General features: G+C 32.8%; 3 protein-coding genes across 5 annotated transcripts in view; 1 reads left to right on the top strand and 2 right to left on the bottom strand.

Moving 5' to 3' along the window:
- Positions 1 to 300: 300 nt before the first annotated feature.
- Positions 301 to 11,588, bottom strand: LOC117107721 (endoplasmic reticulum lectin 1-like). 2 transcript variants are annotated; one of them, XM_033249460.1, is made up of 12 exons: positions 11,467 to 11,588; positions 10,109 to 10,341; positions 9,407 to 9,580; positions 8,140 to 8,217; positions 7,815 to 7,886; positions 7,295 to 7,518; positions 6,285 to 6,405; positions 5,917 to 6,042; positions 4,794 to 4,856; positions 3,828 to 3,934; positions 3,269 to 3,422; positions 301 to 2,238 (listed from the first exon to the last, which is right to left on the bottom strand). In XM_033249460.1, exons 2-12 carry the CDS (start codon positions 10,238 to 10,240, stop codon positions 2,167 to 2,169), a joined length of 1,323 nt encoding a protein of 440 aa, XP_033105351.1. In that variant the 5' UTR covers positions 10,241 to 10,341; positions 11,467 to 11,588; the 3' UTR covers positions 301 to 2,166. The 2 variants fall into 2 exon arrangements, with proteins under 2 accessions (XP_033105351.1, XP_033105352.1); XM_033249461.1 differs by having other exon boundaries at positions 10,121 to 10,341.
- Positions 11,589 to 12,706: 1,118 nt separating this feature from the next.
- LOC117107749 (probable RNA-binding protein EIF1AD) lies at positions 12,707 to 16,980 on the top strand. The gene is made up of 4 exons (XM_033249501.1): positions 12,707 to 13,354; positions 14,065 to 14,173; positions 14,374 to 14,482; positions 15,433 to 16,980. The coding sequence occupies exons 1-4, from the start codon at positions 13,268 to 13,270 to the stop codon at positions 15,659 to 15,661; spliced, it is 534 nt and encodes a 177-aa protein (XP_033105392.1). The 5' UTR covers positions 12,707 to 13,267; the 3' UTR covers positions 15,662 to 16,980.
- Positions 16,981 to 17,867: 887 nt separating this feature from the next.
- The window catches only part of LOC117107748 (protein kinase C epsilon type-like), a 75,025-nt gene continuing 68,550 nt past the window's right edge, over positions 17,868 to 24,342 (bottom strand). For both annotated transcript variants that reach the window (XM_033249500.1, XM_033249499.1), the window contains exon 15: positions 17,868 to 24,046. In XM_033249500.1, coding sequence (XP_033105391.1) covers positions 23,855 to 24,046 — 192 coding nt within the window. In that variant the 3' untranslated portion in view covers positions 17,868 to 23,854. The remainder of the gene's footprint in view (positions 24,047 to 24,342) is intronic.

Raw genomic sequence — 24,342 nt, 5'->3', positions numbered from 1 at the left:
GAAAGTCCATACTTGAAGTTGAGTACGTCATTAATTTACAATTAAAAATCTGAATGAGAAAGGCTTTTATTTTTTGGTTTATATAGGTTTTTTTTCTTACAACATTACACTCCCATTCTTAATGTCATCATTTGTAATACACATCAGCTCCATTCAGTGAAAAGACAGACAATTTAAGAATGTTTCTATTTTTGATGGCATTTTTTTGTTGCATCAAGGAAGGAAACCAAATTTAATGACATGTTTTTCAGGACAATAAATAAATCTAAATGTGATGCAATAAATGGACAAGGCAGCAAACAGATTAAAATATTCTTTATTTCCTTTTTCAAATTATAAATAAATTAAGTAACATTTACAATTTTATAATTTCCTGGGTTATAATTACTCATAAAAATTGGACATTTTGTGTATATTGTTGTAAACAAGTGTGTAGTGCTCACAAGGGTGATGTTGGACAGTGGCTATTGCAAGTACAGTACATATTGTTGCATAATTTGCCCATATATGGGCATAACATGACATCATCATGCCTATATATGGGTGTGATATCACATAATCATGCCAATACATATGGAAAAATCAGTTATTTGTCACAGAACTTTAGACCAATTGGCTTTATCTGTGTAAATTTGTATTTAAATTATATTCTTTGTGATATTATACAACTTCATTCTACAGTTCACTTTCTAGTAATTTTCTACAAACAATTATTTGCATTATCCATGATTCAAGATAGATGTTAGAATTATTACATGATCATTCAGAAAAAGAAAAAAAATATTAAAAAAAATAAAACCAACTATTCTTCTAACACATGTCTGTGTATACTGAGAGTTCCATTATAAAAATATTAGAGAACTACAACTCTCTAAAAATATCATTTTGCTACTGAATTAAAAATGATTATATATGAAGTATCCAACAGTGTGTTGTAAATAAAATGCAGTTGTGGAATGTCAGTGAGCTTTGATTAGAACACCAAACTAAATATTTATGTAGCTATTTAAGATAAATAGAAAATTATTATAATAAAATAATGGTGGTAAGGACAATGTCAATATTTACTATCAAAAAAACATTTTCTTAAAAATACATGAAGGAAAATTATTGCTTTAATGTTTAAATATTTAAAAAACAGGCAGTGACATTTAGCCAGAAGAATACACATGAATGTTATGATAAACAGTGTGCACTTCAATCTTAACCTTCATAAACATAATAATTATAACATTTATAACTTAAAGTGCTAAAATACAGTTGAACTTGCCTAAGTCGATTTCCAAAATGGCATTAAAATATTGTTGGACTTGGATAAAATCAGACTAACAGATCGCCAATTAATGGAAAACACAACAATTTGGCATGTAAAATAAAATCGACAGAAATTTATCAAGAATGGCAAAGTCGACTTTGGCAAGTTTTATTTTAGTTACTTTGTTAAAAATCATTAATTGTCCATGACACTCCAGTTTCTTAATTCATAGTCTAATTTCTCTCAACATAGCTTTTGCTATCATCATGGCAAATTTTTTTTTTTTTACAAAATGAACCAGTCACGAAGACGGTAAAAGAGCAAACCAAAGAGCCTGAAAATGCCACTAAAATTACAGTAAAAACATTTAAAATGAAAAAAAGTACTGTGCCCAGTGTTAGAGGGGTTAAGAAATTGCCTTTAAAATTTACAAAAAAGAATCCCTTGTTGGGGTTGGAGTACAATATCTTCCCTGTAGGAAATTCACAAATTATTTTTATTTCCCTCACTACATCCCAACACTGTCAATTAATACCACAGTGCTGTCACCAGTACTATGGTATTACTGTAATTGACAGTGTTGGGATGTAGTGTCAATTAATACCATAGTACTGTCACCAGTAGGGATAAAATGAATTGCCTTGAATATGTACCAACAAAAAATCCCTACAATGCAATATCTTCCATGTATGAGGTTCATTTAATTTTATATATTTTCCCACTACATCCCACACAGAATACATACTTGTAATGCAAGTTCAATTAAAATTTCAACATAATTTCTTTTCAAACTGGAAGAAACATGAATGGTTAGAGGAATATTGGAAGGTAGTCATACTGAGAAAATAGAAATAGTTGACACATAAAAAAATCATCTAATACAATGTTAAAATACTGTAAGGTTGAAGACTTCATGGGGAAAAATTAATCAATCCATGGGCATCGACTGTAGATATTAGAGAGCAAAATATGGAAGACTCAATCTGAAAGAGAAGAAAGAAAATAATAATATAAAGTAAACATATATTTAGAACAACATGAATCGCAGAGCATCATTATTATATTTCAAAAAATATATTATATTATACTGTACAGTATTAGCATTAAATGTCAGGCATTGTTTTGGGATTAACTGACTTAACTCCCACCAGCAAACAGTTGTAATATTCAGTTTAAATTAGCATGTAGAAAATATAATTCAAATTCCGATTTTTAATCATTCACTGTTTTTAAGGAACAACTGCTTGGTGATAAGGTGTACATTAAAAAAATTAACATGTAGATGCCTAAACTTGGGTGTTTTATTACACAATTTGATAGTAGACCTCAACTTCTGATCAACAACCATTTCCTGTTAACAGAGCAGATCTGGCGGAAGAGACAAATCTTGGTAGGGGGCCATGTAATATGGCAAGCACCGAGTTTGATACCCCCCTCACCTCTGGTTGATTTAAGGAAAGTGATATCCAGTTTATTGACAAATATATTTGGCAAAGACAAGCCAAACCAGTCACTCGTCGCAAATCTGTTAATGGCACAAAACATGCTGGAATGTCGAAATATTTGAAATCAAATTTTATTGCACTAAATTAACCTTTATATATCTATACATCATGATATGCTGTTATTTTCCCCATTTTCAATGATAAAACAACAATTTTTAACGATTTGGTGATGGTTTCTGCCTGAGAAATTTTCGAAATCGTAAACTTTGAAGGCAGATTGCTCAAATATTGTTCTTTAAACAGCTGTATGTTTAAACTCCTGTAACTTCATAACGAAATGTCGGATTTAAACGATTCTTTTACCATTTTATAGCTCTCATTTTACTGTTTAACAATGTAGTAAAAACTAAGAAAATTGTTTGCTGTTTGCGAGGAATGACAAGTTTAGCTTCTCTTTGCCACATATGGGTTTTTTTTGTTTATGGGCATGATGAACACCAATATGACATCATAACACCAATATGATATCATAACACTTGGTAATGTGGACAGAGCTGAAAGTACTTACTAATAAAATATAATCACAGGTTTTTGGTTCGTGTAATGAGAGCGAGACTGCAGGTAGCCTTAACGTTTCTTTACACTTCAACTTCACTAGCACTTGCCTTGCTTTGCCAGTAACATCACATATATCACCATTCCCATAAAATTGAGAGATAGTTCTAGAAGGAAAATGAAGCAATTCTTAAGCAAACAGCACTGGACACAAAAGAATTATTTTCAGCATTAAATGTTTTGAAAGATAACTTAACGTTTTAAATTTACATGAAAGCGGTGCGGCAGTTGCGGTTAAGATCTTGACCTTGATGTTGCAGGTTTAAATCACACCCTGTCGATATCATTTTTCATCTTTCAAAATCAGATCTCTTCAGGTCTGCACTTATTAAACATGTCTTGTTTTCACTGCATTGTTATCATTATAGTTTTATGGTACAGAAATTTATTTATTAATTATAAGAAATGTAGACCAACTGTTGGAATGGTGCCAAATAAATGGAACGATTGATTGACTGACTGATTGATTGATTGATTGATTAATTAATCGACTGATTGATTGACTGACTTACGTTAAACTTGTTGTTCTTAACCTTTCAGGTGAATGATACCATTTTATATGTATATCTTCATTCCATGTTCCTAAATTTATTGTGCTTGATCGAACTCCACCTTTTTCCTAAACAGAAAAAAGAAAAAAATATGTAGACAATCAAATAAGAGTATTTTGAAGGATTTGAAAAAGAATGAGTATCATTTTTAGACAAATAGTGCATACCTCACTCCTCAAATTAATTAATGTGAATTTTCAACTCTCCATGATTATGACATTTGTCCTTTCACCTTTAAATGTAATCACCTCTTTCTAGACCAGTTTCTACTCTTACACTGAATTTCATGATCCATTCATTAGTTTTTGCATAATACACAATTAGTATATTTACACATATACACTAGAGGAAATTATTATACAAAGATTAGATTTTAATGCATGAAAACATTGATAATGTTAACAGATGTTAACGCAAAACAGTTGAAATTGAAGTAGAATGTGTTCAGTATGGCAAATAAATTTGATTGTAATGATAAACTTTTCATGAGTTTATCATTAACTAGACATTTGTCAGAGAAATAAAAATGTCATCAAGCTTTGAAAATAATAATCACCTTTTTTTGGTCAGTACAGAAATGTAAGATCATGTGATGATTTAATCTACGACTTGACAGTACTCTAGGCTGCTAGGTGGCCTAGGCCTACATCAATTTGTTATTAAAGACTACAACAAGCAGGTCTAGGAAAAAATAGGCCTCAAACACTCCTATTAACACACTGATTATCAATTCATTAATTTATCCTTTGGCCATAATGTGAATTTGAATTGACTTTCTTCAAATTCTAGTTCATGTTGCTCTACGATTATGTGTTTCAAAAACTACTTGTCAAAAAACAATGTTTGCCCAATTTTTCAACAAATGCATAACCAAAGATATATAAAATATGAAAATTAAAAGTTTATATTTTGTATATCTCCCCTTACCTCATGGTATTGTTGCACATATTTTCCATAGCAAAATGTGTATTTCCACCACTCCCTTCCACCCTGCAATTATAAATTACAAAAGTAAAAGTAAATAACATTAATACATTGTAAATCTATTGTCTAAATTATTTAAACAAGATTACACAAATCAGTAATGATGCTGATAGTCTATGAGTGACATAGAGTACTACAATGTTACATCACGATAACACATGATACTACTCCGTTGCTATCAGCGACAAAATGCGTTCAACTGGATGCCACTTTCTCCACTGACAAACCATTGATCCCAATTTCTAACGTAATTATTAAGATGTTGTAACTAATATTATTATAATGCAAGCTTTTGTGTTTTTAGTACATTTGATGGTAAATTATTAGGTTTTAAAATGTCTATTCCAGGAAGCCTATTCTAAACCATTAAGATTATGAAGTCATTCAGGCGTAATGAACGGCAACCAATGTCTAGTTGACGACAAAGGGTGCCACCTGGTGTTGTGAGGACACGACTGTTGTACTCTATACTCACCAGGATAAATAATTGTTTATCCTCTCTCAAGTTAGAACACCCCTTGAAAATACAATGGAACATTCAACTCATGGTGCAATGAGTACCCCAGCAGCCAATAAAACATCCTCAATCGTTTTCGCAAGACAAGTGTTCTCACTTGAGAGTGTATAGGCAATTATTAGGTTAATCTAGGTAAGTGTTCACTAAATAGACAAAATGAACCAAGTGAATGACTTGAAAACTCCCAGTGAAGTCTAATAAAAATTAAAATTTGTTGTCCTCTGGAAATACATGCAAACTCAAACAAGTTTCCAAAATATTAGAATGCAATGCCAACCCTAGAAATGAACTGTTCTATTAAGCCACACCCCTTGGATATTGTTGCTAAGGTCCCACAAAACGTGTGTTTGTGATACATGCATATATCCCTGCCCCTGTTCTGATTGGTCAATTGTTAAGTTTGATTGACACACTGGAAATATCTATTGCAGCATATACTGTGGAAAAAATTGAGATAGTAATTAAATTAAACATGTATTGAGTGTTCTGAGTTAATACTGTACCAGCTTTTAGCACTGAAATGATATAGTGCAGAATTACAAGTCTTACCCCATTTAAGCAGTATTCTCCTTTCAAGAAAGACTCCACAACTGAGGTGTCTACAGGGTGTATTGGTACAGGTGAAACCTTCGGTGTAGGCTGCGATGAAGACCGAGGTTGACTTACCGGCTTGGGCTACAAAAAAAAAAAAAAACATGTTTTAGTTAAGGTTTCTTTTTCACCCAGGATTTTAAATGATTACCTAGTAATAACCAAATCACAAAAGATAAATGTTACACAGGAGTAAATTAATGCTACATCCAAAAGCTTGAATTTCATTGGATTCAACAATAGAAAATAAGATGACTTTCATAAACAAATAAACAACCAGTATACTACTTCTCTCAACTTAAATAAACACTGTATAAACACATTACCTTAACAGGTGAATATTGGTTTTGTGTGTCTGCACTATTTAATCTTTGATATCCAGATGGATACACAGGAGAACCAGTCAGCGGCTGGCAATTAATATTACTTTCTGGCATATCTTTAACTCTGGAATGAAATTGTAAATGGTAGATCAACAGTTAATATACAATTTTTATAAAATCAAGAAAAATACTTAAAGCCAGGCTCCCGAAGTAAAAGAAATATGTTGTACGAATGAGTATTCTAAGACATTGAAGTGGTGTCTTTTTCTTCTTGCATATGACAGGCAACATCAAACTTAAATTCCTTAAATTCTCGAACAAATGCTGCTCTCAAATAAGCAACGCTTAAGCAAGAGTATATTAACCTGTCTGTAATGAAACACTTTGAGAAACAGGGTTTTAAATAGTGTTAAAATGAATAAATAACACAACAAAGACACAAGCATTTCTTTATAAATGTTTATTTACGGTGACGTAGGCCTACCGAACCATAACATGGGAATGGGCATGGAAAGCCCCACGCCAATATTTTTTTATAAGCACTGCCTCCAAAAATCCAGCGTTTATTTGAGCAGTTACGGTAACTACTTCTGGTGTCTGAAAAGGTATCATGAACAGCTAAAAAATATATTTTGTAAAAAATGGGGGTTTAATATCCATTTTCTTTTTCAAAAAATATGTATGGTAGGTGAGTTTTGAGCAGTGTTTTAAATGATTGAAGCGAATCTAAATTCTTTACATTAGATGAATGCAGCAGAATAGAAAGCCTGAGCACCACATGAGATGGTTTTTATACATCTATTGACCAAAGAAAATTAATGTGAAGGGCCAAAAAACTGAACATCACCATTATGATAATGGTATATTATTCAATCAAAGCATTTTAAAAACATAGCAGTACAATAACTGAATTTTGTCTTAAAATTAACAACAAAGAAAAAAATGGGAAAAAAAGCTTAAGAACAATGAAAATGAATAGATTAACAACAAAATAAACAAGTGAATCAACTAACTTATAGCTTGGATGAGAACAGAGGGCTGGTGTGAGTACTAGGCCCTCATATTCGCAGGTACTGACTTCCTCTAGGCTAACCATCTCATTACGTCCTTGCAAGTCACAAATGTACCGAAGGCGTGTTACCCTTGCTTTCTTGTCTTTAATGTCACAAAGTGTACCATTCGACATCAATACTTCATAATAGGGTATATCTTTTCCATCGATTTTTTTTGTTGGAATCTGAAATTAATGAAAAATAATTTTAAAAAAAGTGATACATTTTAATTCAATTTTTTTCCTATTTGTTGAAGACAAACAAATAAAGATTGAAATATGTTGTTCTGGCAAAACCCACCATTTGCTGGATAAATCCAAAACAGAGTTTTTGGTATTTTAAAATTCTGCATGACTCCCACATCAACAAAAAGTAAATTTTAACGATCATTGGCTGCATTTTAAAGTACATTCTGATGGTCAATGGTCAGTAACCTCAATTTATTTATTTTAATAACAGTGATAGTGAAGATAATTCTTACCAGGTCAGAGGGACTTGGCACTACTGATGGAGCTTCATAATAACCTAAATAGTATTCAAGTAACTTCACATTCTGAAAGTAAAAACGCAAGGATAACTGTCAATTGAAATTAAGCCAAAGATATAAATTTTAATTAACAACATAAATAATTTTAACATTTTGTATACAAACTAAAGATCAATATTCATTTTGAAAATACATTCAAAATAAACATGACTGTTGTTTATTTTCGGTCAGAAGGTATTACAGGGAATTATTAAAATTTTTTTTTAAACAGTAAGTAAAAAGTAAGGTCATAACAACATTATATAATACAATTTCTTACATTTCCTGGCAATTTTTCTTCATGGTATTGACGTAAAAACTTTCCATGGCATAATTCATACGTCCAATATGGTTCAAGCTGAAATAATAATACAAATAATGTATTTTGTGTAAATTACAATGTATGTGGCGAAAAACAAGATAAACCAGTCATTTCTTGCAAATCGTGTTTTGAGGATAATGGCCAAAATTTGTTGGAATGTCAACATTTTTCAAAATCTATTTCATAGCTTTATATATCTATACATCATGCTATGTTTTTTTCTCCCTTTTTAACATTAGGACAAGATTTTTTAACGATTTGGTAATGGTCTCTGCCTGAGAAATCTTTGAAATCGTAAATTCTGAAGGCCGATTTCTCAAATACTGTTCTTTAAATAGCTGTATTTTTAAGCTCCTGAAATTGGAGGGCTGAGATACAAGTTACAATAGCGGTCCTGTGTGCATTAATGGCCCATGTGCGCGTTAAAGAACGCAGTACACTCTTCGTAAAAGAGTAGGGGATTGTCTCTGGGTGTACTGCACAATCACCACCAGAAGGACCCCACTGAAAATAATTCTTCTAGACTTTCGTGGGCTATCCTTGGTGTTTACACCGAATAAATTCAAATTCGATTTAAATGATTCTTTTACCATTTTATACTGTAGCTCTCATTTTACTGTTTAACTCTATAATTATTACTAAAAATTGATTTTTGTGATGAGTGACTGGTTTGGCTTGTCTTTGCCACATATTAGGATGCCAATCTTTTTTTTTTTTTTTATTCTGGTGCAGAGGAAAAAACATTAGCCATCCAATTAAAGGATTGAACGCCGAGAGTTGTGTCTAATGACCAGGAAATTAAACATTTTGTAACCAATGGAAATGACGCTATATAAACTGGAGCAGTCACTCCAGTTTATTCGAGTGCAAAACTTCGCCCTGTGCTTGCATACCAACAGTATGCATGCCATGTATGATGGGTGATTCCACTTTTTTTTACAGGTACAGCACTCAAGAAAATAATGGAATCGTCCATCGCATTCAAGAACATTATTTTCTTGAGGGCTGCAACATACCTCCAGCCTGTGCCTGAATACTATGAGGGGGTGACACCATTATTTTCTTTTAAGCTAAAAAAAAAATCAAATATTCATGACCTTCCTTTGACTTTTTCTTCCTAAATTAAATTCTGTGTAATCTTGCTAACAGACAGACAACGGTGAATACATAACGTTTTTTGGCAGAGTATTAAACAAAATAAAATGGATATAAATCCAGTGCATACCTTGAGCACACATGCCTTTGATTTGAAAAGAGGTTTTAATACAATTTTAGCAGAGGGTCCTGTATAAGCTGTCTTTTTCTTCTCTTCACTTCCAGAATCTGGCAAAAAGCAACGATACTGCTCATTCTCTGCTGTTGTCATGACAACTGAATTCTCTTCTGAAAATTCTTCAACCTAGATAGTGAAACATAACCCAAAATGATTACATCATTTTTATTTCTTGTTTTTGGCATCTTTGTGTTTACCCGTTATTGGTTTGTGACATCCATCGCCTCCATTATTCTCTTTGTGCGTTTTTTTTTCATTTTGAGCTCCTTATAACTATATAACCATAGCTTATCAGAAAAGCTGTACCCCTTCCCAATTTTGATGTTTTGCCTTTGTATGTGAATTTGTAAATTTGTAATAGTTTAATAGTAATAATAAAATTTAATTTCCTCAACAACAAATAACAGGAGGAGGAGGGAGAAGTCAGTATATGCATTGTAAAACTGAAGGTATATTTGGCTTAGAACATAGTTTGTATTCCATGCCCTGATCAAGTAAAGAGTCAGTAAATGTTCCCACCAGAAATCTCCATTTATGGAAGAAACCTTGAAGGTAAAGAATCACCAACTAGTGCTGCAGCCCAATTATAGTGACTATATTTTGAAAGAGATGATAGTAAATATATTATTTTAAATTAACATAAATCCTACTCACAAGTGGGTGTACCTTGTCTACCCACTTCAATCGGAAGAGAGCATCATCATTAAAGAAGTCTCCCGCCCCAATGCTCATCTGTGTTAAAATCGTCAGGCTAACAAGTTCTAAAACCGACATAATCACCATCATCAAAGAATCGTTGCTACGGTAAATAAGAATCACATTGGCATTCCGTCGTATTTGCTGTGTGTTTGAATCTATCTGGATGCTAATCTTTAAGGAAACAGCATCTGAAAAAAAGCAAAATGATCAACATTACCAGTTTGTAAAATTGTAAAAAAAAAAACCCAGGAATTATCCATCCCACTTATTTTATTTCAATTTATAAGCAGGATTATATAGCAAATATGTCTTTAAGAGCCATTCATTTATTTGAAATTGAATTACTGATTTTCTTTTGCAGTTTCAATTTTTCTTCTCCTTTTTGAATCCTCTTTTGCCATTGCAGCAATACAATAGGAGGTAAACTTTTGTAAACTGGGTATGAACAAAACACACACCTTTCAAGCAGAAACTAATAGAAATATGTTATAAAATACAAAGTTTCGGTATGCAGTGTGTCGATTGTATAAAATCATCTAAAATATGTATACAGTATTTGTCTGCTTTCATGTCAAAATGGCAATAAACCAAAATGGCAACACCTTTTTACCAGAACAGCAATGGAACAAAACGGAAATAATTCAAAACGGCAATAAACCCAAGCGGCCATAAACCGCAAAATTAATAAAAAGATTGGGGAACACAAAATAAAAATAAATCAAACTTTAAAATACAGACGAAATGGTACTTATCATTGCCGTTTTGGTTTACTGCCGTTTTGGTTATTGCCATTTTGGTCATTGCCGTTTTAATTTATTGCCGAAGTTAGAAAGAGGATGACTACTCTCGGTGTATTTCGGCCTATTGTATGTTGTGTATAGTTTGAGCTTTTTTGCTCATTTTGAGCCACAAACGTTGTTTCAAACCTGTTTCAAACTGTAGACTGAACATGCAGTATGGACATCATCTAACCAAGTTTTCTTTCAGTAATTTAGGTAGAATGTGGCATTCAAATTTACTTATCAATATTGATATTAACTTATTAAATATTATTAGATTATGTTTACACATAGGCCTACATAGGCCTAGCCTAATGTATTTTTTTGGGCCTAGGCCTTGAGCCTAGTTGGCATAAGCAAGCCTCCGCTCAGCCCCAGCCTAGGCCTAGCCCAGCCCTTAGAATTTAGGCTACGTAGGCCTAGGCCCTAGGCCTATTTAGGCATAATATTCCTTTAATATTTGTTGTTTTATAGACCTAAAAATCAACACACAAAACGTATCATCATGAAATAAAAACTCATGCTGTAATTAACCTTATTTTCCTGTATTTATTTGCCGTTATCGTCAACTCCACACAACAGACCGCTTTTAAGCGTAGCGTAGCGTAGTGCCACATCACACCATTCATCAAACCGTAAGTACGACGCGACGCGTTAACGTGAATATTAATGCGTTGACTCTATTGTAGTACAGTACTAATATTATGTATTTTCAGATTATTGCTTCCATGGTATTCTTTTTATATATTTTTTTACTTTTTTATTTGTTTCAAGCTTTTCTTCTTCTTTTTTGCAGCTCTTTTATTCATACTACAAATACCAATACATGGCTATTCTGTATTTTGGTTAATCAATTTCGTCTTTTGAACCTTATTAATTTTACATAAATAGCTAGGTGGTCTGAAGTTTTAAACAAGTTTACTAGAATATATTTGTCTTTCATTACAAATTGATTTCTTTAATTAATGTATAATGTATCGCATCATTGTTGAGTGACTTATTTACATTTAGTATAGAACAGTGGCGTATCTAGGGGTGCATGGGGGGGGCACACGCCCCTTCAAAAATTACTCGCGCCCCAGTCGCCGCCCCACCCAAAAAAAATCACTTGCAAGTAATTAAAAATCACATAAAATCACCTTAGCCCCTCAACTGATCATTGAGCCCCCCCCACTTTACCTTCGCGCACACCCCATCAGCACCCCCATTTCAAGACTAGATACAGCACTGATGGAGAACTGCAAAAGTGGTCTTAATTGTTTCCCACAATAATAATACTGTAATAATAATTAATAACAATGAAATAATAATAACAATATTATAATAATAAAAATAATAATGATTAATAACAATGAAATAATAATAATAATAATAATAATAATAATAATAATAATAATAATAATAATAATAATAATAATAATAATTATACAAATATGAGACAGGACACCCCAAAAGTAAACTAAAATCACCGTCGAGTGCCGGTGGCCCTTCACAAAAAAAGACACAAAATGCTTACAATATAATTATTTTTTATAATGAAATATTCAAAATTGTCAAAAAATGTAGTAAAACAATTATAATTAATTTATAAGCATAACAGAGTGATATTCTTCCAGTCAGCCAGAAAACATTTGCATTTTTACATTTATGTTTAGTGCTATGAATGTTGTATGCCCCAACTAGTGATTCCCCGGTTTAGAGCGCGAGTCGCGAGGATTAAAGTCGATCTGTTGACGCGTCAGCAACTTCTGTCAACTGGTTCTATTTGTTATCTTTTACGTTGTGTTACTCCACCTTGTGCAATACAATTCGATTTTTAACTTGTTACTCAACAACAAACATGTGTCCATCTACTTTCAAAGCTTTCTGTTATTTCTGCTCTCAAGTTGTAATCAATTTAAATACTACTTCATCAACGAAATAACTTACTGACTGGTTTCAATTATGGCGTTGTAAGAATCGTACCTGGGCCTACTTGTATGTAGAACTTTCGGCTAGCCTAGCCCACGATAACCGAAAAGGGAAACTGACAACGAGAGATAGTGACGTTCGGATCGTCCGTGGGGCACGTGAGATTAGGTTAGATAGGCCTAGGCAAATTCTTGTGTGTAAATCTACCGCCCTGGAAGGATTGGGCTTATTTAAACTGTGCAATACATTGAGAGTACTATTATTAATATTGTGATTTTGATTATCATTGTCAAAGTTAATATCCACCCAAAGAGGCCCAGAACTCTTATTTTGTGAGATTATAAGACGATAGGACTAGGCCCCCTAGGCCTATATCAGTGGAAATAGAAGTTAGTACAAAAACTTTACAAGAAAGAAGAGTATTATGTCAAAAACAACTAAACGGAAGCATGTCACCAGGGAAGTTTTAGATGACTTTGTGTTGCCAGAAGAAAATCAACAGATTGTGAAGGTGTGTGGAAGTTAAGGCCAGGGTTGATTAAACACATCATTTCATCTATTTTAAATTGATTGACTGCCATGTTTTTTTCAATTTTAAGTAAATATTGTTTTATTTCAATTGTTGCATGGTTTAATTACGGTATGTTATATTTTAGAAATGTGTCAAAATGTTAATATTATGTCCTCAAAATTTATGATGAGGAAATAATTTAGTAATTATATGGTAAGCAGTTTTCATACAGTTAATAATTAATTGAAAAGTTTATGTTTAACCTCTTCTATTCCTGTGGTTTACTGTATTTAAATTTTTCCCACATTCATATTACCATTTCCAAATAAGAAAATAGACTATTTTCTGAATCCCAACACGATGGCGTGTATTTCAATACTTGGAGTATGTATTATACTTTCGAAAATAGACTAGTGAGGAATTTTAACGTATTCGCACAAGTGCTCTGATAAAGTCGTTTTGAATTCATTAGGAAAAGATTTGAAATGTATGTACTGTTGTTATTACTTTAAACTTGAAGTTTATGTAAAGTAATGTATTTTTTAAAATTAAATTCTGGCAACATGCTACAGTAAGCACAGCTTGTTGTACTGTATATGCAATTTCCCATTTCCTCATTGGAGGGGAGGAAGGAGGACATTTCTCAAATGCCATACTTGCCCAGCTGTTAAAAAAATTATCTATTTTTTTTTCTGTTTTTGCAATATTAGATATGTGCTGGCAGAGGAAACAACCTACACGAAGTAGTTACCGCCAAGCAGGACAAGTTTCTGGTTAGCATGCCAAAAAAATTCCGAAAGAATGTATGGATAAAAAGAGGTGGGTTAAATTATTTCTTTCGCTTTTCAAAATTGTAATATTGCAGCTCATTTTGGCATAAAAAATGTCAATTCTTTGATTACATTTTTAAACTCTATTGAGCTAAAACTTTTAAAATTAAATTGATTAATTTAATTGCTTTGAGAAAAAAAGGGGTTTTTGGTGGCAAGTTGAAATGTCATGATTTTATCTTTAATCAGGTGATTATGTGATAGTCGAGCCTATAGCAGAGGGTGATAAAGTGAAAGCAGAAATTGTAAGGATCCTCTACCCACAACAGGTGAAATATATACAGAAAGAAGGAAAATGGTGAGTTACGGCAGCAGGTAAAATCCCAGGGGTGGGGTGGGGGGGTCGCTCAGTATAAGTTTGCATATCCATATGTGTGACCATGGTTCGATAAAAAAGCTAATAACACAATTTTGCAATACAGAGAGAAAAACGCTTTTTCAAAGCAATTGCATTGTGGTCTCTTGGCCTTGAGGATGGAGGTTTAAACATTAGCTGTGAATTTTGCTGGTGTTCTTGACTTTACCTACATTTTTCTGCCTCCACCCAGGATTATGGTACATGGTATGACATGGCTTTGAATATGTTAATCTGTATCAGCATTAAATTGCATGAATATTTTTATACCCCAAAAAATATTTGCATTGCTTACAAAAAAAATCAGTAAATGAAGGACAGCAAAAAGAATTTTCAGACTAACAAATTTATTAAACCACAAGCTTTCGACCACACAGTGGTCTTCTTCAGGTGAATGTGCTGTGGTCAGGGCATTTCTCTAAGTTTGGATCCTGGCATCCTTTGCATCTGTTTTTCTGTTTTGAAAATTTCTGTATTGTGGTGTTTTATGATGAGATGCAATAAAATGAATAAAGGAAAAACAAATCCCTGGGGTCAGGTAAATAAGGAATATAAAATGGCCACCATACAATTGATTTAATACACAAGGAACATTAAGCTTTCGCACAACTATATTGATTAATCAAAACAATTAAAGTTTAATGATATATTTTTATACTATATTTAAAAAAACTATAAAAATTCATTGGCCTTTTTTTTTAAATTTATTTTTTTTTATAAATTGCTGTTTGCTCTGCTTTGTGTCTCTTTTGTAACTTGTTTGTTGTGATGAGGACTCCCCTGAAAATAAGCCTTGCTGAGTGGGACTTCCTCTTGAAATATTAAACGAAATGAACGAATGTAGTAGGTGTCACTGAATGCTTGTGTTCAATTAATGCTGTACTTTTTTATAGGCCGGAAGAGTTCACAAAGAAAGCAGTGGAAACAGAGGCAAATTTACTAAGGCAGCAACAGCAAAAAGAATGTTCAGATGATGAAGAGGATGACGATGATGATTCTGACCTGTTCATTAATACTAATCATCCAGTTGTCAGTTATTATACAGATAGTTCATCAGGTGAAGATGATTTAGAAGAAGATGACAATGATGATGATGATGGTGGTGATGATGAGAGTAGATAAATAAATTGGAAAATGCAAGGAAGGAGTATATGATTTGTAGAATTTTCATTTAAGATACTGTAATGTTACTTGGCCCTTTTTATGGTAGTGATTCGGCAACTATGATATTCTATTGATTTGTAAAGAGAATAATAATAATACAACTACTGTACAACTATAATTTGTTAGTGAGTCTCCTCCTGTAAACACGTGGAATACCCTAAGACTAGTGTGTGTTCTGGATGGAGTAGCTATCCTTTACTATAAAATGTAATCTGTACATGTCCAACTTTTATGGAGTGAGGGTCTGAATTGACTCTAAATATTTATCACATAAATTACAGTCCTAATGGGTGTCTAGAAAACTAAGATCTAGAAAACTAAGATATAAGATATCTTAGTTTTCTAGATCTAGAAAACTAAGATATCTTATGTCTTAGTTTTCTAGACACCCCAGTTCTAATGGGTTATTAAACCATCATCTTGGAGGGTGTAATTTTCAGGATTTGACATACCATTTTTGTACTAATAAATTAAAATTCAATGTTTTCAATTCTTTGAATGTTTGCTTTAAATTGAAAATATTTTCTTCACTAATTAAGAAATGAAAAAATAATTTATATTTTGTATAGTTTCACAGTATAAAATCTTTGAATGAATGTAAACTGAATTATTTATACCTTTGTCTCTATGAATGTTCATAAAACATCTTAGTTGTCATTCTATCTTAAATTTAAAGCTATGTGATGAGAAATAAAAAACAAAATTTGGAAGTTTGCATGGCAAAGTAATAATATATTTGATGCTTGAAAAACTGTTGTTCGTTGAGAACGTTGTAACATTTCAATTGAGTGGCTTCAATCATCTTCAGAAGAATACTATCTTAAGGTTATGTTCATTGTTAAATATAAAAAATGTATTTGATAAATACTGTATTACCTGGATTGGTAATGTTAATGGCACAAAGTCCCAAAAGAAAGTTCTTTCCAGCATTTAGAAGTATGATGTACTGGGTTTGCTTACAAATTACAAGCAAGGTAGGATCCACAGGAAAAACAATTTTTGATGTTGTTGAGAAACTTGGGAATGGTTAATGAGGTACAGATTTTGGAATACTGGGGTAAAAGGTGGTAAGAAAGGGTGGTTTCACACCTTTCCCCCTCCCCAGTTTGGTAAATTTTAGTTTTATGGTATTTTAAAAGTTTTTGAAGATCAGGTTGTACAATTTTTATTTAATATCAAGGAAAATTACATAAGACAACTTGAATTGGTTAAACAGAAAAAGAAAATTATATAAAACTTGATTAAATCTTTAATTAAAACCAAAACAATTTATAAAATGTGTTTATTTTGTTTTTCTTTCAAAAGGTTTCAGCAGGTTGTACAATTTGTATTTAGTGGCATAGGGATGGGCAGTACAGGAGCCCATTCATAAATAGGCTAAAAAATAGTTTCCAACTTAATATTTTTGAACAGAAAATGACTAGGTTGTAGAGGAGCAAGTATTGAATACTGTGTTTATTTCAATTGTTTAATTTCACGTGCCACCAATTTTCTTGATTAATTTAGAACTAGCTTATAAGACCACATTGACCCCTCTTGAAATAGATACGAAAGTTATTATCCTCAAATTGTAAATACATCGGAGCTTTTGAGGGTTTCCAGCACTCGGGCCTACTGCCCTCGGTTGATGCTTCAACTCAAAGGGTCTGGCAAATAAGCGTTACACCAGGGCCAGTTCTCGTCTAGCTATGCTGCTGTTAATATATCAAGGAAAATTATGTCAACTTGAATTTGCTGAAATTATATGGAACAAAATAATAAATATTTCATTTCAATAAATGTTTCATTGTTCATAATGAAGAAAGCTAAGCCAAACAACTGCTGTCAATCTTGCCAACTTCGGTCAGCCAAAATACAACTGAGGTTTAAGAACCAGAAGGAGTCTCAACCAGTCATATATAATGTGTTTGTAGAAATGAAAATAATTTGTGGCTTACAACATGGAAGCAACAAAGATTCAAACTAAGTTGCCAATTGAAAAAAAGTCTAGAATTGTAGGCTACCAATACATTGGTAAACAAATAAAATACAGGCCCCAGCAGCAGCCAAAAAACACTAACAAAGCATTAGCTTCCAGGGTATAGGATACAAGTAAGGTAAGTTCCTTCTGCAGGTTCGTTCTGGTAGAAACTATACACAAAATAATTGAAACTAAAGACAGGCATCAAGATTTGGTCAGAAGAAACAAAATGCTCCATTTATTCTTACAAGTGTGTAAATAGGTCAAAGGTGAAATATTGAAACACCAAAATGAAGATCAGTAATGGTTTTCAAAAGATGATGATTTGCTTATTCAGCTCACTGTCTTGCACTTAAGAAAGCCAATCTTTTTTTCTTTTTTCTTTTTAAAATTCATTAGCACTCTTATACTGAAAAATGTGGTCAAAACATTTTCTTAAAATCTAGCTTCATTGCACATTACACACCTGTTACTAAATCTGGCTTCTTCACTGTCTGAAAGTAACTTTCTCACCAGCTGATTAAATTTGAGCCCTCATTTCATCCTTCATCCTACAATCTTCTTTACAGATCATGATACAACACACAGCCAGATTTCTCAGTGATTTGAATAGAGTATCATCTGTACAGTCAGCTGGTGAGAGAGCCACGAAAGCTTTGCCCACACTAGTTTTGTGTGCAATTTGCCCATATATGGGTGTGATAGGACACCACAATGCCCATTTATGGGAAAGTCATTGTGCAGTGTTTCCATATATGGCATATCACACCCATACATGTAAAATCACAAAAACCTTCTTAGTGTGGACATTGCACGCTAGATATCATTATACAATACATTATTATGTAAAATGATTCCAAGCATCCTAGCACATTGAGGAAAGCATCTACGGCAGCTTACAAAATACCATAAAGCCAGTTTTACACTAGGCAAATATATTCGCGCAAATCAAAAGCGTCGGTTCGCTTCCTGAGCTCCGATTCATTGCGCATTTTTTTCACTTCACAAAAGTAGAAACAATTCATACTACTGATTTCGCTGAAGCGAAAAACTCCGATAGAACAGCCACTTTCGATTTGGGCGAATGAATTCGCTTAGTGTAAAACCGGCTTAAAGGGGGTTAATGTTGAATAAGAGAGAGAACACTGCAATAAAGAGTAATATAAAAGCACCCAAGTACCTGTTAATCAGTAGTATTAACAATTACTCAATTCTTGTGTCCATTTTGTGTTAAATAATTGTCTATATTGTAAGAAATTTTGGGAAACAGTCTGTGCAATGAAACATCAGCAAATTCATATCAGCCAATATACTGTAATAGCAATGTAGAAGCCAGATGATACTAGGGGTTTCTGGGTAAAACAGACATCTAAGATACTAACACGCTGCCTGCCATGCACAAGTAGACTTGTGTTACTCAGAGATCCAGAGGGCGCCCTACCAATAATCTTGTAGAAAATAAATTTTTTTAAAATTTGAAATATGCTGGCATTTAGTACCACAAACACTTAGCTGGAAGTTGGGGAAAAACCCAAAATTATAAAATCTTGTATGTAAAAAATAAAAATTAATAAAATACCTGTACATTCAAATTGTGACGACAAAATCTGCAAAATAATCTCACTTCAGTGATTGTTATAACCAGAAAATAAATGATATAATTGTGCCCCTTTGTGTAGTGGCTAATTTAGGAATTATACAAATTATTATTAAATTACTATATTTTTTTAAAAACCTGTTTTACCGAGTTTTCTTGTAGGATATAAATTTCCTGAAATAAATTATAAAAGACCCATGAGGATATAGTTGGTGGGTAAAATTTGAGCACAACTATGAGCAAAGACATGTCTTGTACATGGGCAAGAATTCTACACCACGCTAGTGGCAGGCAACGTGTTAATAAGAAAAGGCAACAATATTTCAGCATGAGTAAAATAAAGGGAATTGGCAACAAAACAGTAACATAATATTGAAAATGAAGAAAAATTATAATATTTATGAATAAATTATTATTCATGAAAACATTATAATATTGGTAAATATTATAATATTCATGAATAAAATATTATACTCATTAAACATAATATTTATTGAACATAAGATTCATTTAAACATGAGACTCATCAATTCATTATAATATTCCTAAATATATCACAATATTCAAAAACATTATAATGTACATAAGATTCATTAAACATAAGACTCATGAATTCATTATAATATTCATAAATATCACAATATTCAAAAATATTATAATGTAGTCATGAATACACAACAATATGCATAAATACATTATAAATATATAACCGAAAAAAGCTACTGTATACTATTTAAAAACAAAATTTTAATACAAATTGGTGGAGAAAAATATGCTGCTACATAAAAATGCTTTGTCTTCACTTAAAATGCCAGTAATTAATTTAAGACCAAATTTTCCTGGTTGAAATGCCAACACTATTTAATTTACATCTTGAAACAGTACAATAGTACACAAGTGTCATACTGTAGACCACTGCGTAGCTACGCTCATATTGCAACATGTAACCAAAACCAAAAAAAAACAACCCAAAAAAGGCCAAAACATATTCTACATTTTATACAGCTGATATTTTGCACTACATATGTATACTATAGAGTATATATCTTATATAGAATGTTTTATAACATAGAATTACAAAGATCGCTACTGACTGAATTCACACAAAAATTTTCCACAATGTACATCATGCAAAACAACAAGTGAGAAAAAAAACCTGAATACATCTCACAAACACATCTCTGTAGTTGATAGATATGATACAGAATTTACAAATTCCTCAGGCCTACAGTTCACTAAAACTCCAAGTAATTACCTACCATTTCCACTGCTTGATTCACAATTAAACGTAGGAAATACTACTTGCTAGCTGTCATCAAGTTTACAAATATTCGTCGATATGAAGTCAATACAGAAATATCGTCAATACAGAAATATCACTTGCTTTACAGTCTTAAAAATTAAGCACATTGGCAATGCAGATACGTTACTCTGCTTATATAAGTTAAAAGTCCGTCACAGCCCAACATGCATGTTTCTTCGTTAAGTCTTAGTCTAGTCCGTTTCGGTCGGGCAAGTCTCCCGGCAAGTCCACATACTTAATTCTAAACATGAATCCTGTGAAAATTATACCAAAATTTTCAAAATACTTGATTAAAATTGAATAGCAACCAAGTTCATTTGATTAGGCCTACTCTAATATATGCTAATATACAATCAGTAAAATATAACAAACTTAGTCTAGCGGAAACTATGTTCTACTGAAACTATCTTCAGCCCGATGTCAGAGTGAACATTTTACCTGCAAAGATAACACTACTGGCTGTTATTTTACAGTGCAAGTCACATGTAAGTAAATACATTGTATTTACATGGGCAAGTATCCATTTTATAGCTGGTTTCAAATATGACTGAAGCTGATATCATTGGATTTGTATAAAAAAAAAACTCTTTGGACGCATATACTTAACAATACCGCTCCCTCAATATCACTCATATTTAGGAAGCTTTCGATTTGAGATGACAGTGAGGCCAACGACATAATGATCCATGTGAAGAGTTTTCATTCCCTGAATATCAGCTTATCGTGGGTGACCTGATAATTATGGACCTCTTTAATAAATAAAATGTAATGCCCTATAAAGTAAGCCTTATGATGCTTACATAGTGGAGATTTGTATCTTTTCATTTTTTTTTTTTTTTTTTTTTGGTTGAGACAACAAATTCCAGTGCAACAGGATTTGAACCAAGAAAGCTGGGATTGATAGGCAAGCATCTTAACCACCAAGCCACACCTCCGCTAATTACGGATGGGCTTTAGATGAATGAATGTTGTGTTGAGAAGAATGACCCATCATCTTATCGTTGCCTAATTGAAAACTTCCTAATAAACGTGCGATAACGACTTCATGGCATATACAAACCTGAACAATATGATAGGAACTCCGGTAGAAAATGCAAGTGCAACGTGAGGAGAGAGAAGATTGACTTGATGCTTAACTTCATACCAATTACCAACACAATGTGCTCACTGGCAATAATGCCATGTGTTACTACTGTACCTCAATCTAAAAACCATTTACAGTGATTAAATAAATTTATTGAATACATGATGAATAAATATTGAATAAATATAACGCAAAATAGAATAAAATGCCAAGACAATGATTCCTTTGCTGAAATTACAGACACATTGTTAAAAACAATCTTGCATACATGATATTATATTGATGAGCTATACCTAAGTATTCTGCCATTAAAACAAAGAGTTTTAAAAAGAGAGGGGAGAACAGTAAAAAATTATAGCTACTTACAGAATCCTGCAGAGCAATTCTATGTACATTATTTTGAAATGATGGTTTCTTCAATTCCAAACCCCACCCCTCCCCCCACCCCCAAACCAAATTGAAAATTGTGTGATTAGGTTTCTAGTGATCGAACATTTATTTGACGAAACACTTCACTACTGAGTCTTTGAGAATGGGTGACAAACACCCTTATGGTACTGTATTTGTTGAGACACCTTTAGAGATATGGGCAGGTGGAGACAACCTTGTGGGAAGGGGACACTGCCAAGGGTGGGCAGACACCACAAGGAGGGTGGAGATGGTAATAGCTTATTGAAGCTCTCTTCCATAAAGCATAAAGCCCATTTCAGTTTTAGGGGTAGTAACTCTCTCCACCCAGCATCATTACCCCTCCTTTGTTGTACAGTAGTCCTGTGTAGAGGTTTGTTTATTTCTTTCTTTTAATTTAACCCGTAATTAGCCTTGTCCCGTAATCTATTTAAACTTATTAGGCAAGATTCCAACACAAGCACACATTCTCATGAAGATGAATGATGTTCTGATGAAGTGTAGTATTGTCTGACTTCAAACAGACATTCTTTACTTGACAAGATATGTCTGAAACGCAAGTCTGACAGACAAAAATCTGATGGTTTATGCCTGTATGAAATTTGGTGTTGAAAAATACGAAACATGCAAAAAAGACAATATCCATGCAACGAAAAGAAAAGCCTTTAAGAGAGAAAATCCAAAAAATAATTTTGAATGACACAAAAAGTATCATATGCCATATCACACTGTTACTAAAAATGAGCTTAAAAGTATTATAATGTATGATATTACTAAAGCACTGTCCAGTTAATGAAGGCTGACTGTCGCCACCCTGATGTCCATGTCATCTAAATACAATTATATTACACTTAAATATTACATTTTTTAATTAAATGTATGCAATTAATATTCAAAAAAATTAAACCTAGTAAATGTGTAAATAGCACATAGTAGGCATAATACAATATGCGGCTTAACTTAATTTGCGATTCAATATAAAACAGTATATGAATGACTCCATAGATTGAACATTATTTTATATTTAACTCTATCATATATTACAAGTAAAAAAGATACTTTGAATAAGTGAAAAGGGTAACCAAACCACACATGGTTAGGAATAGATAAACGATATCATTGTCATCTCTAAAAAAATAACATTATTTTAGGTCAATATTTCAAATTCACAAGTCAAACATTCAATTTTTGAAAGGTTTAGCATTCAATTTGGGGAAATTCTGCTTTCTAAAATTAATTGTATGCATAAAACCGATACATAAAACCTACAACCAGATGGCAATGGTATGCAGACTGCACTTATTATACAGGACATCTGTGTATTATCTATGCCATAATAATATGTCGATAAGATTATCTTTAAAAATACTGTACAGTCATTTTAATATCCTTTTCTATTAATGTAGTTACTAATGCAATAGTAAACTAGGACACGCATATTTTTACAAATTGTCGGTCATAGCCCAGCCTGGTATGCAAGCCTATGCATACCCATTATTCATGAAGTTCATCAAGTAAACTTAGGCCAGGCGATAATTATTACTTCCAGTAGTAGTTAAATGACAAGGAATAAATAATAAGAACATGAAAAGAAGGAACATACTACAAAGGAAGATTTGCTTCCCTTGTACTTACGGCCTTCTCGTACGGAGAAGGTTCTCGTCACATGTACATGATCTTTAGGCACTTAGGCCCACATAATTTACATCACTACAACATTACTCCTAGACAAGAAGAGGGGAAAGCTTTTTGTCATTTGACAAGGAACACTGTGAATAGCAAATGAAGGTGGAACATGATTATTCTATGCTAGTTTCTTCTGTGACTCGTGGCTTGGTTGCGTCCTTAAGTGGGATGTCGTCTCTGGTATAGGTGAAGCCCTTAAAGTCTGCCTGGTTTATGTGTTCTACAACCTTCTGATCAATCTTCGTCAGCTTTGGTTCTTCTTTGGTGAAGTCAGCATCGAAATTGTTAACATCTCGCATAGTTTTCTGTGAACCGATAAAAACAAGGATCAGACTTTGTTTTTTATCAAGTAGGGCCAAGACTGACCTTTAGAACATCTCTACATACATAGCAAATATCAATATATAAAATGTAAACATTCTGAGTGAGTTACTTGGCAGGCAACATACAGGGGTCCCTAGTTGGAAAAAGGCATTTCCGGATCTGTTTAAAAAAGCTTTCTTAAGCACATCTAATATTGTTTTGCTGCTTATGGTGGATGGATCCCTCCAGTGATATCCTTCTGGTGGTGATTGGGCAGTACACCAGCAGACAATTCCCT

The sequence above is a fragment of the Anneissia japonica genome, unplaced genomic scaffold (assembly GCF_011630105.1).
Source record: "Anneissia japonica isolate Jap-2015-1 unplaced genomic scaffold, ASM1163010v1 scaffold287871_len1641731_cov197, whole genome shotgun sequence".
NCBI classification, from domain to species: domain Eukaryota; kingdom Metazoa; phylum Echinodermata; class Crinoidea; order Comatulida; family Comatulidae; genus Anneissia; species Anneissia japonica.
This window is presented reverse-complemented; position numbering and strand designations above follow the sequence as displayed.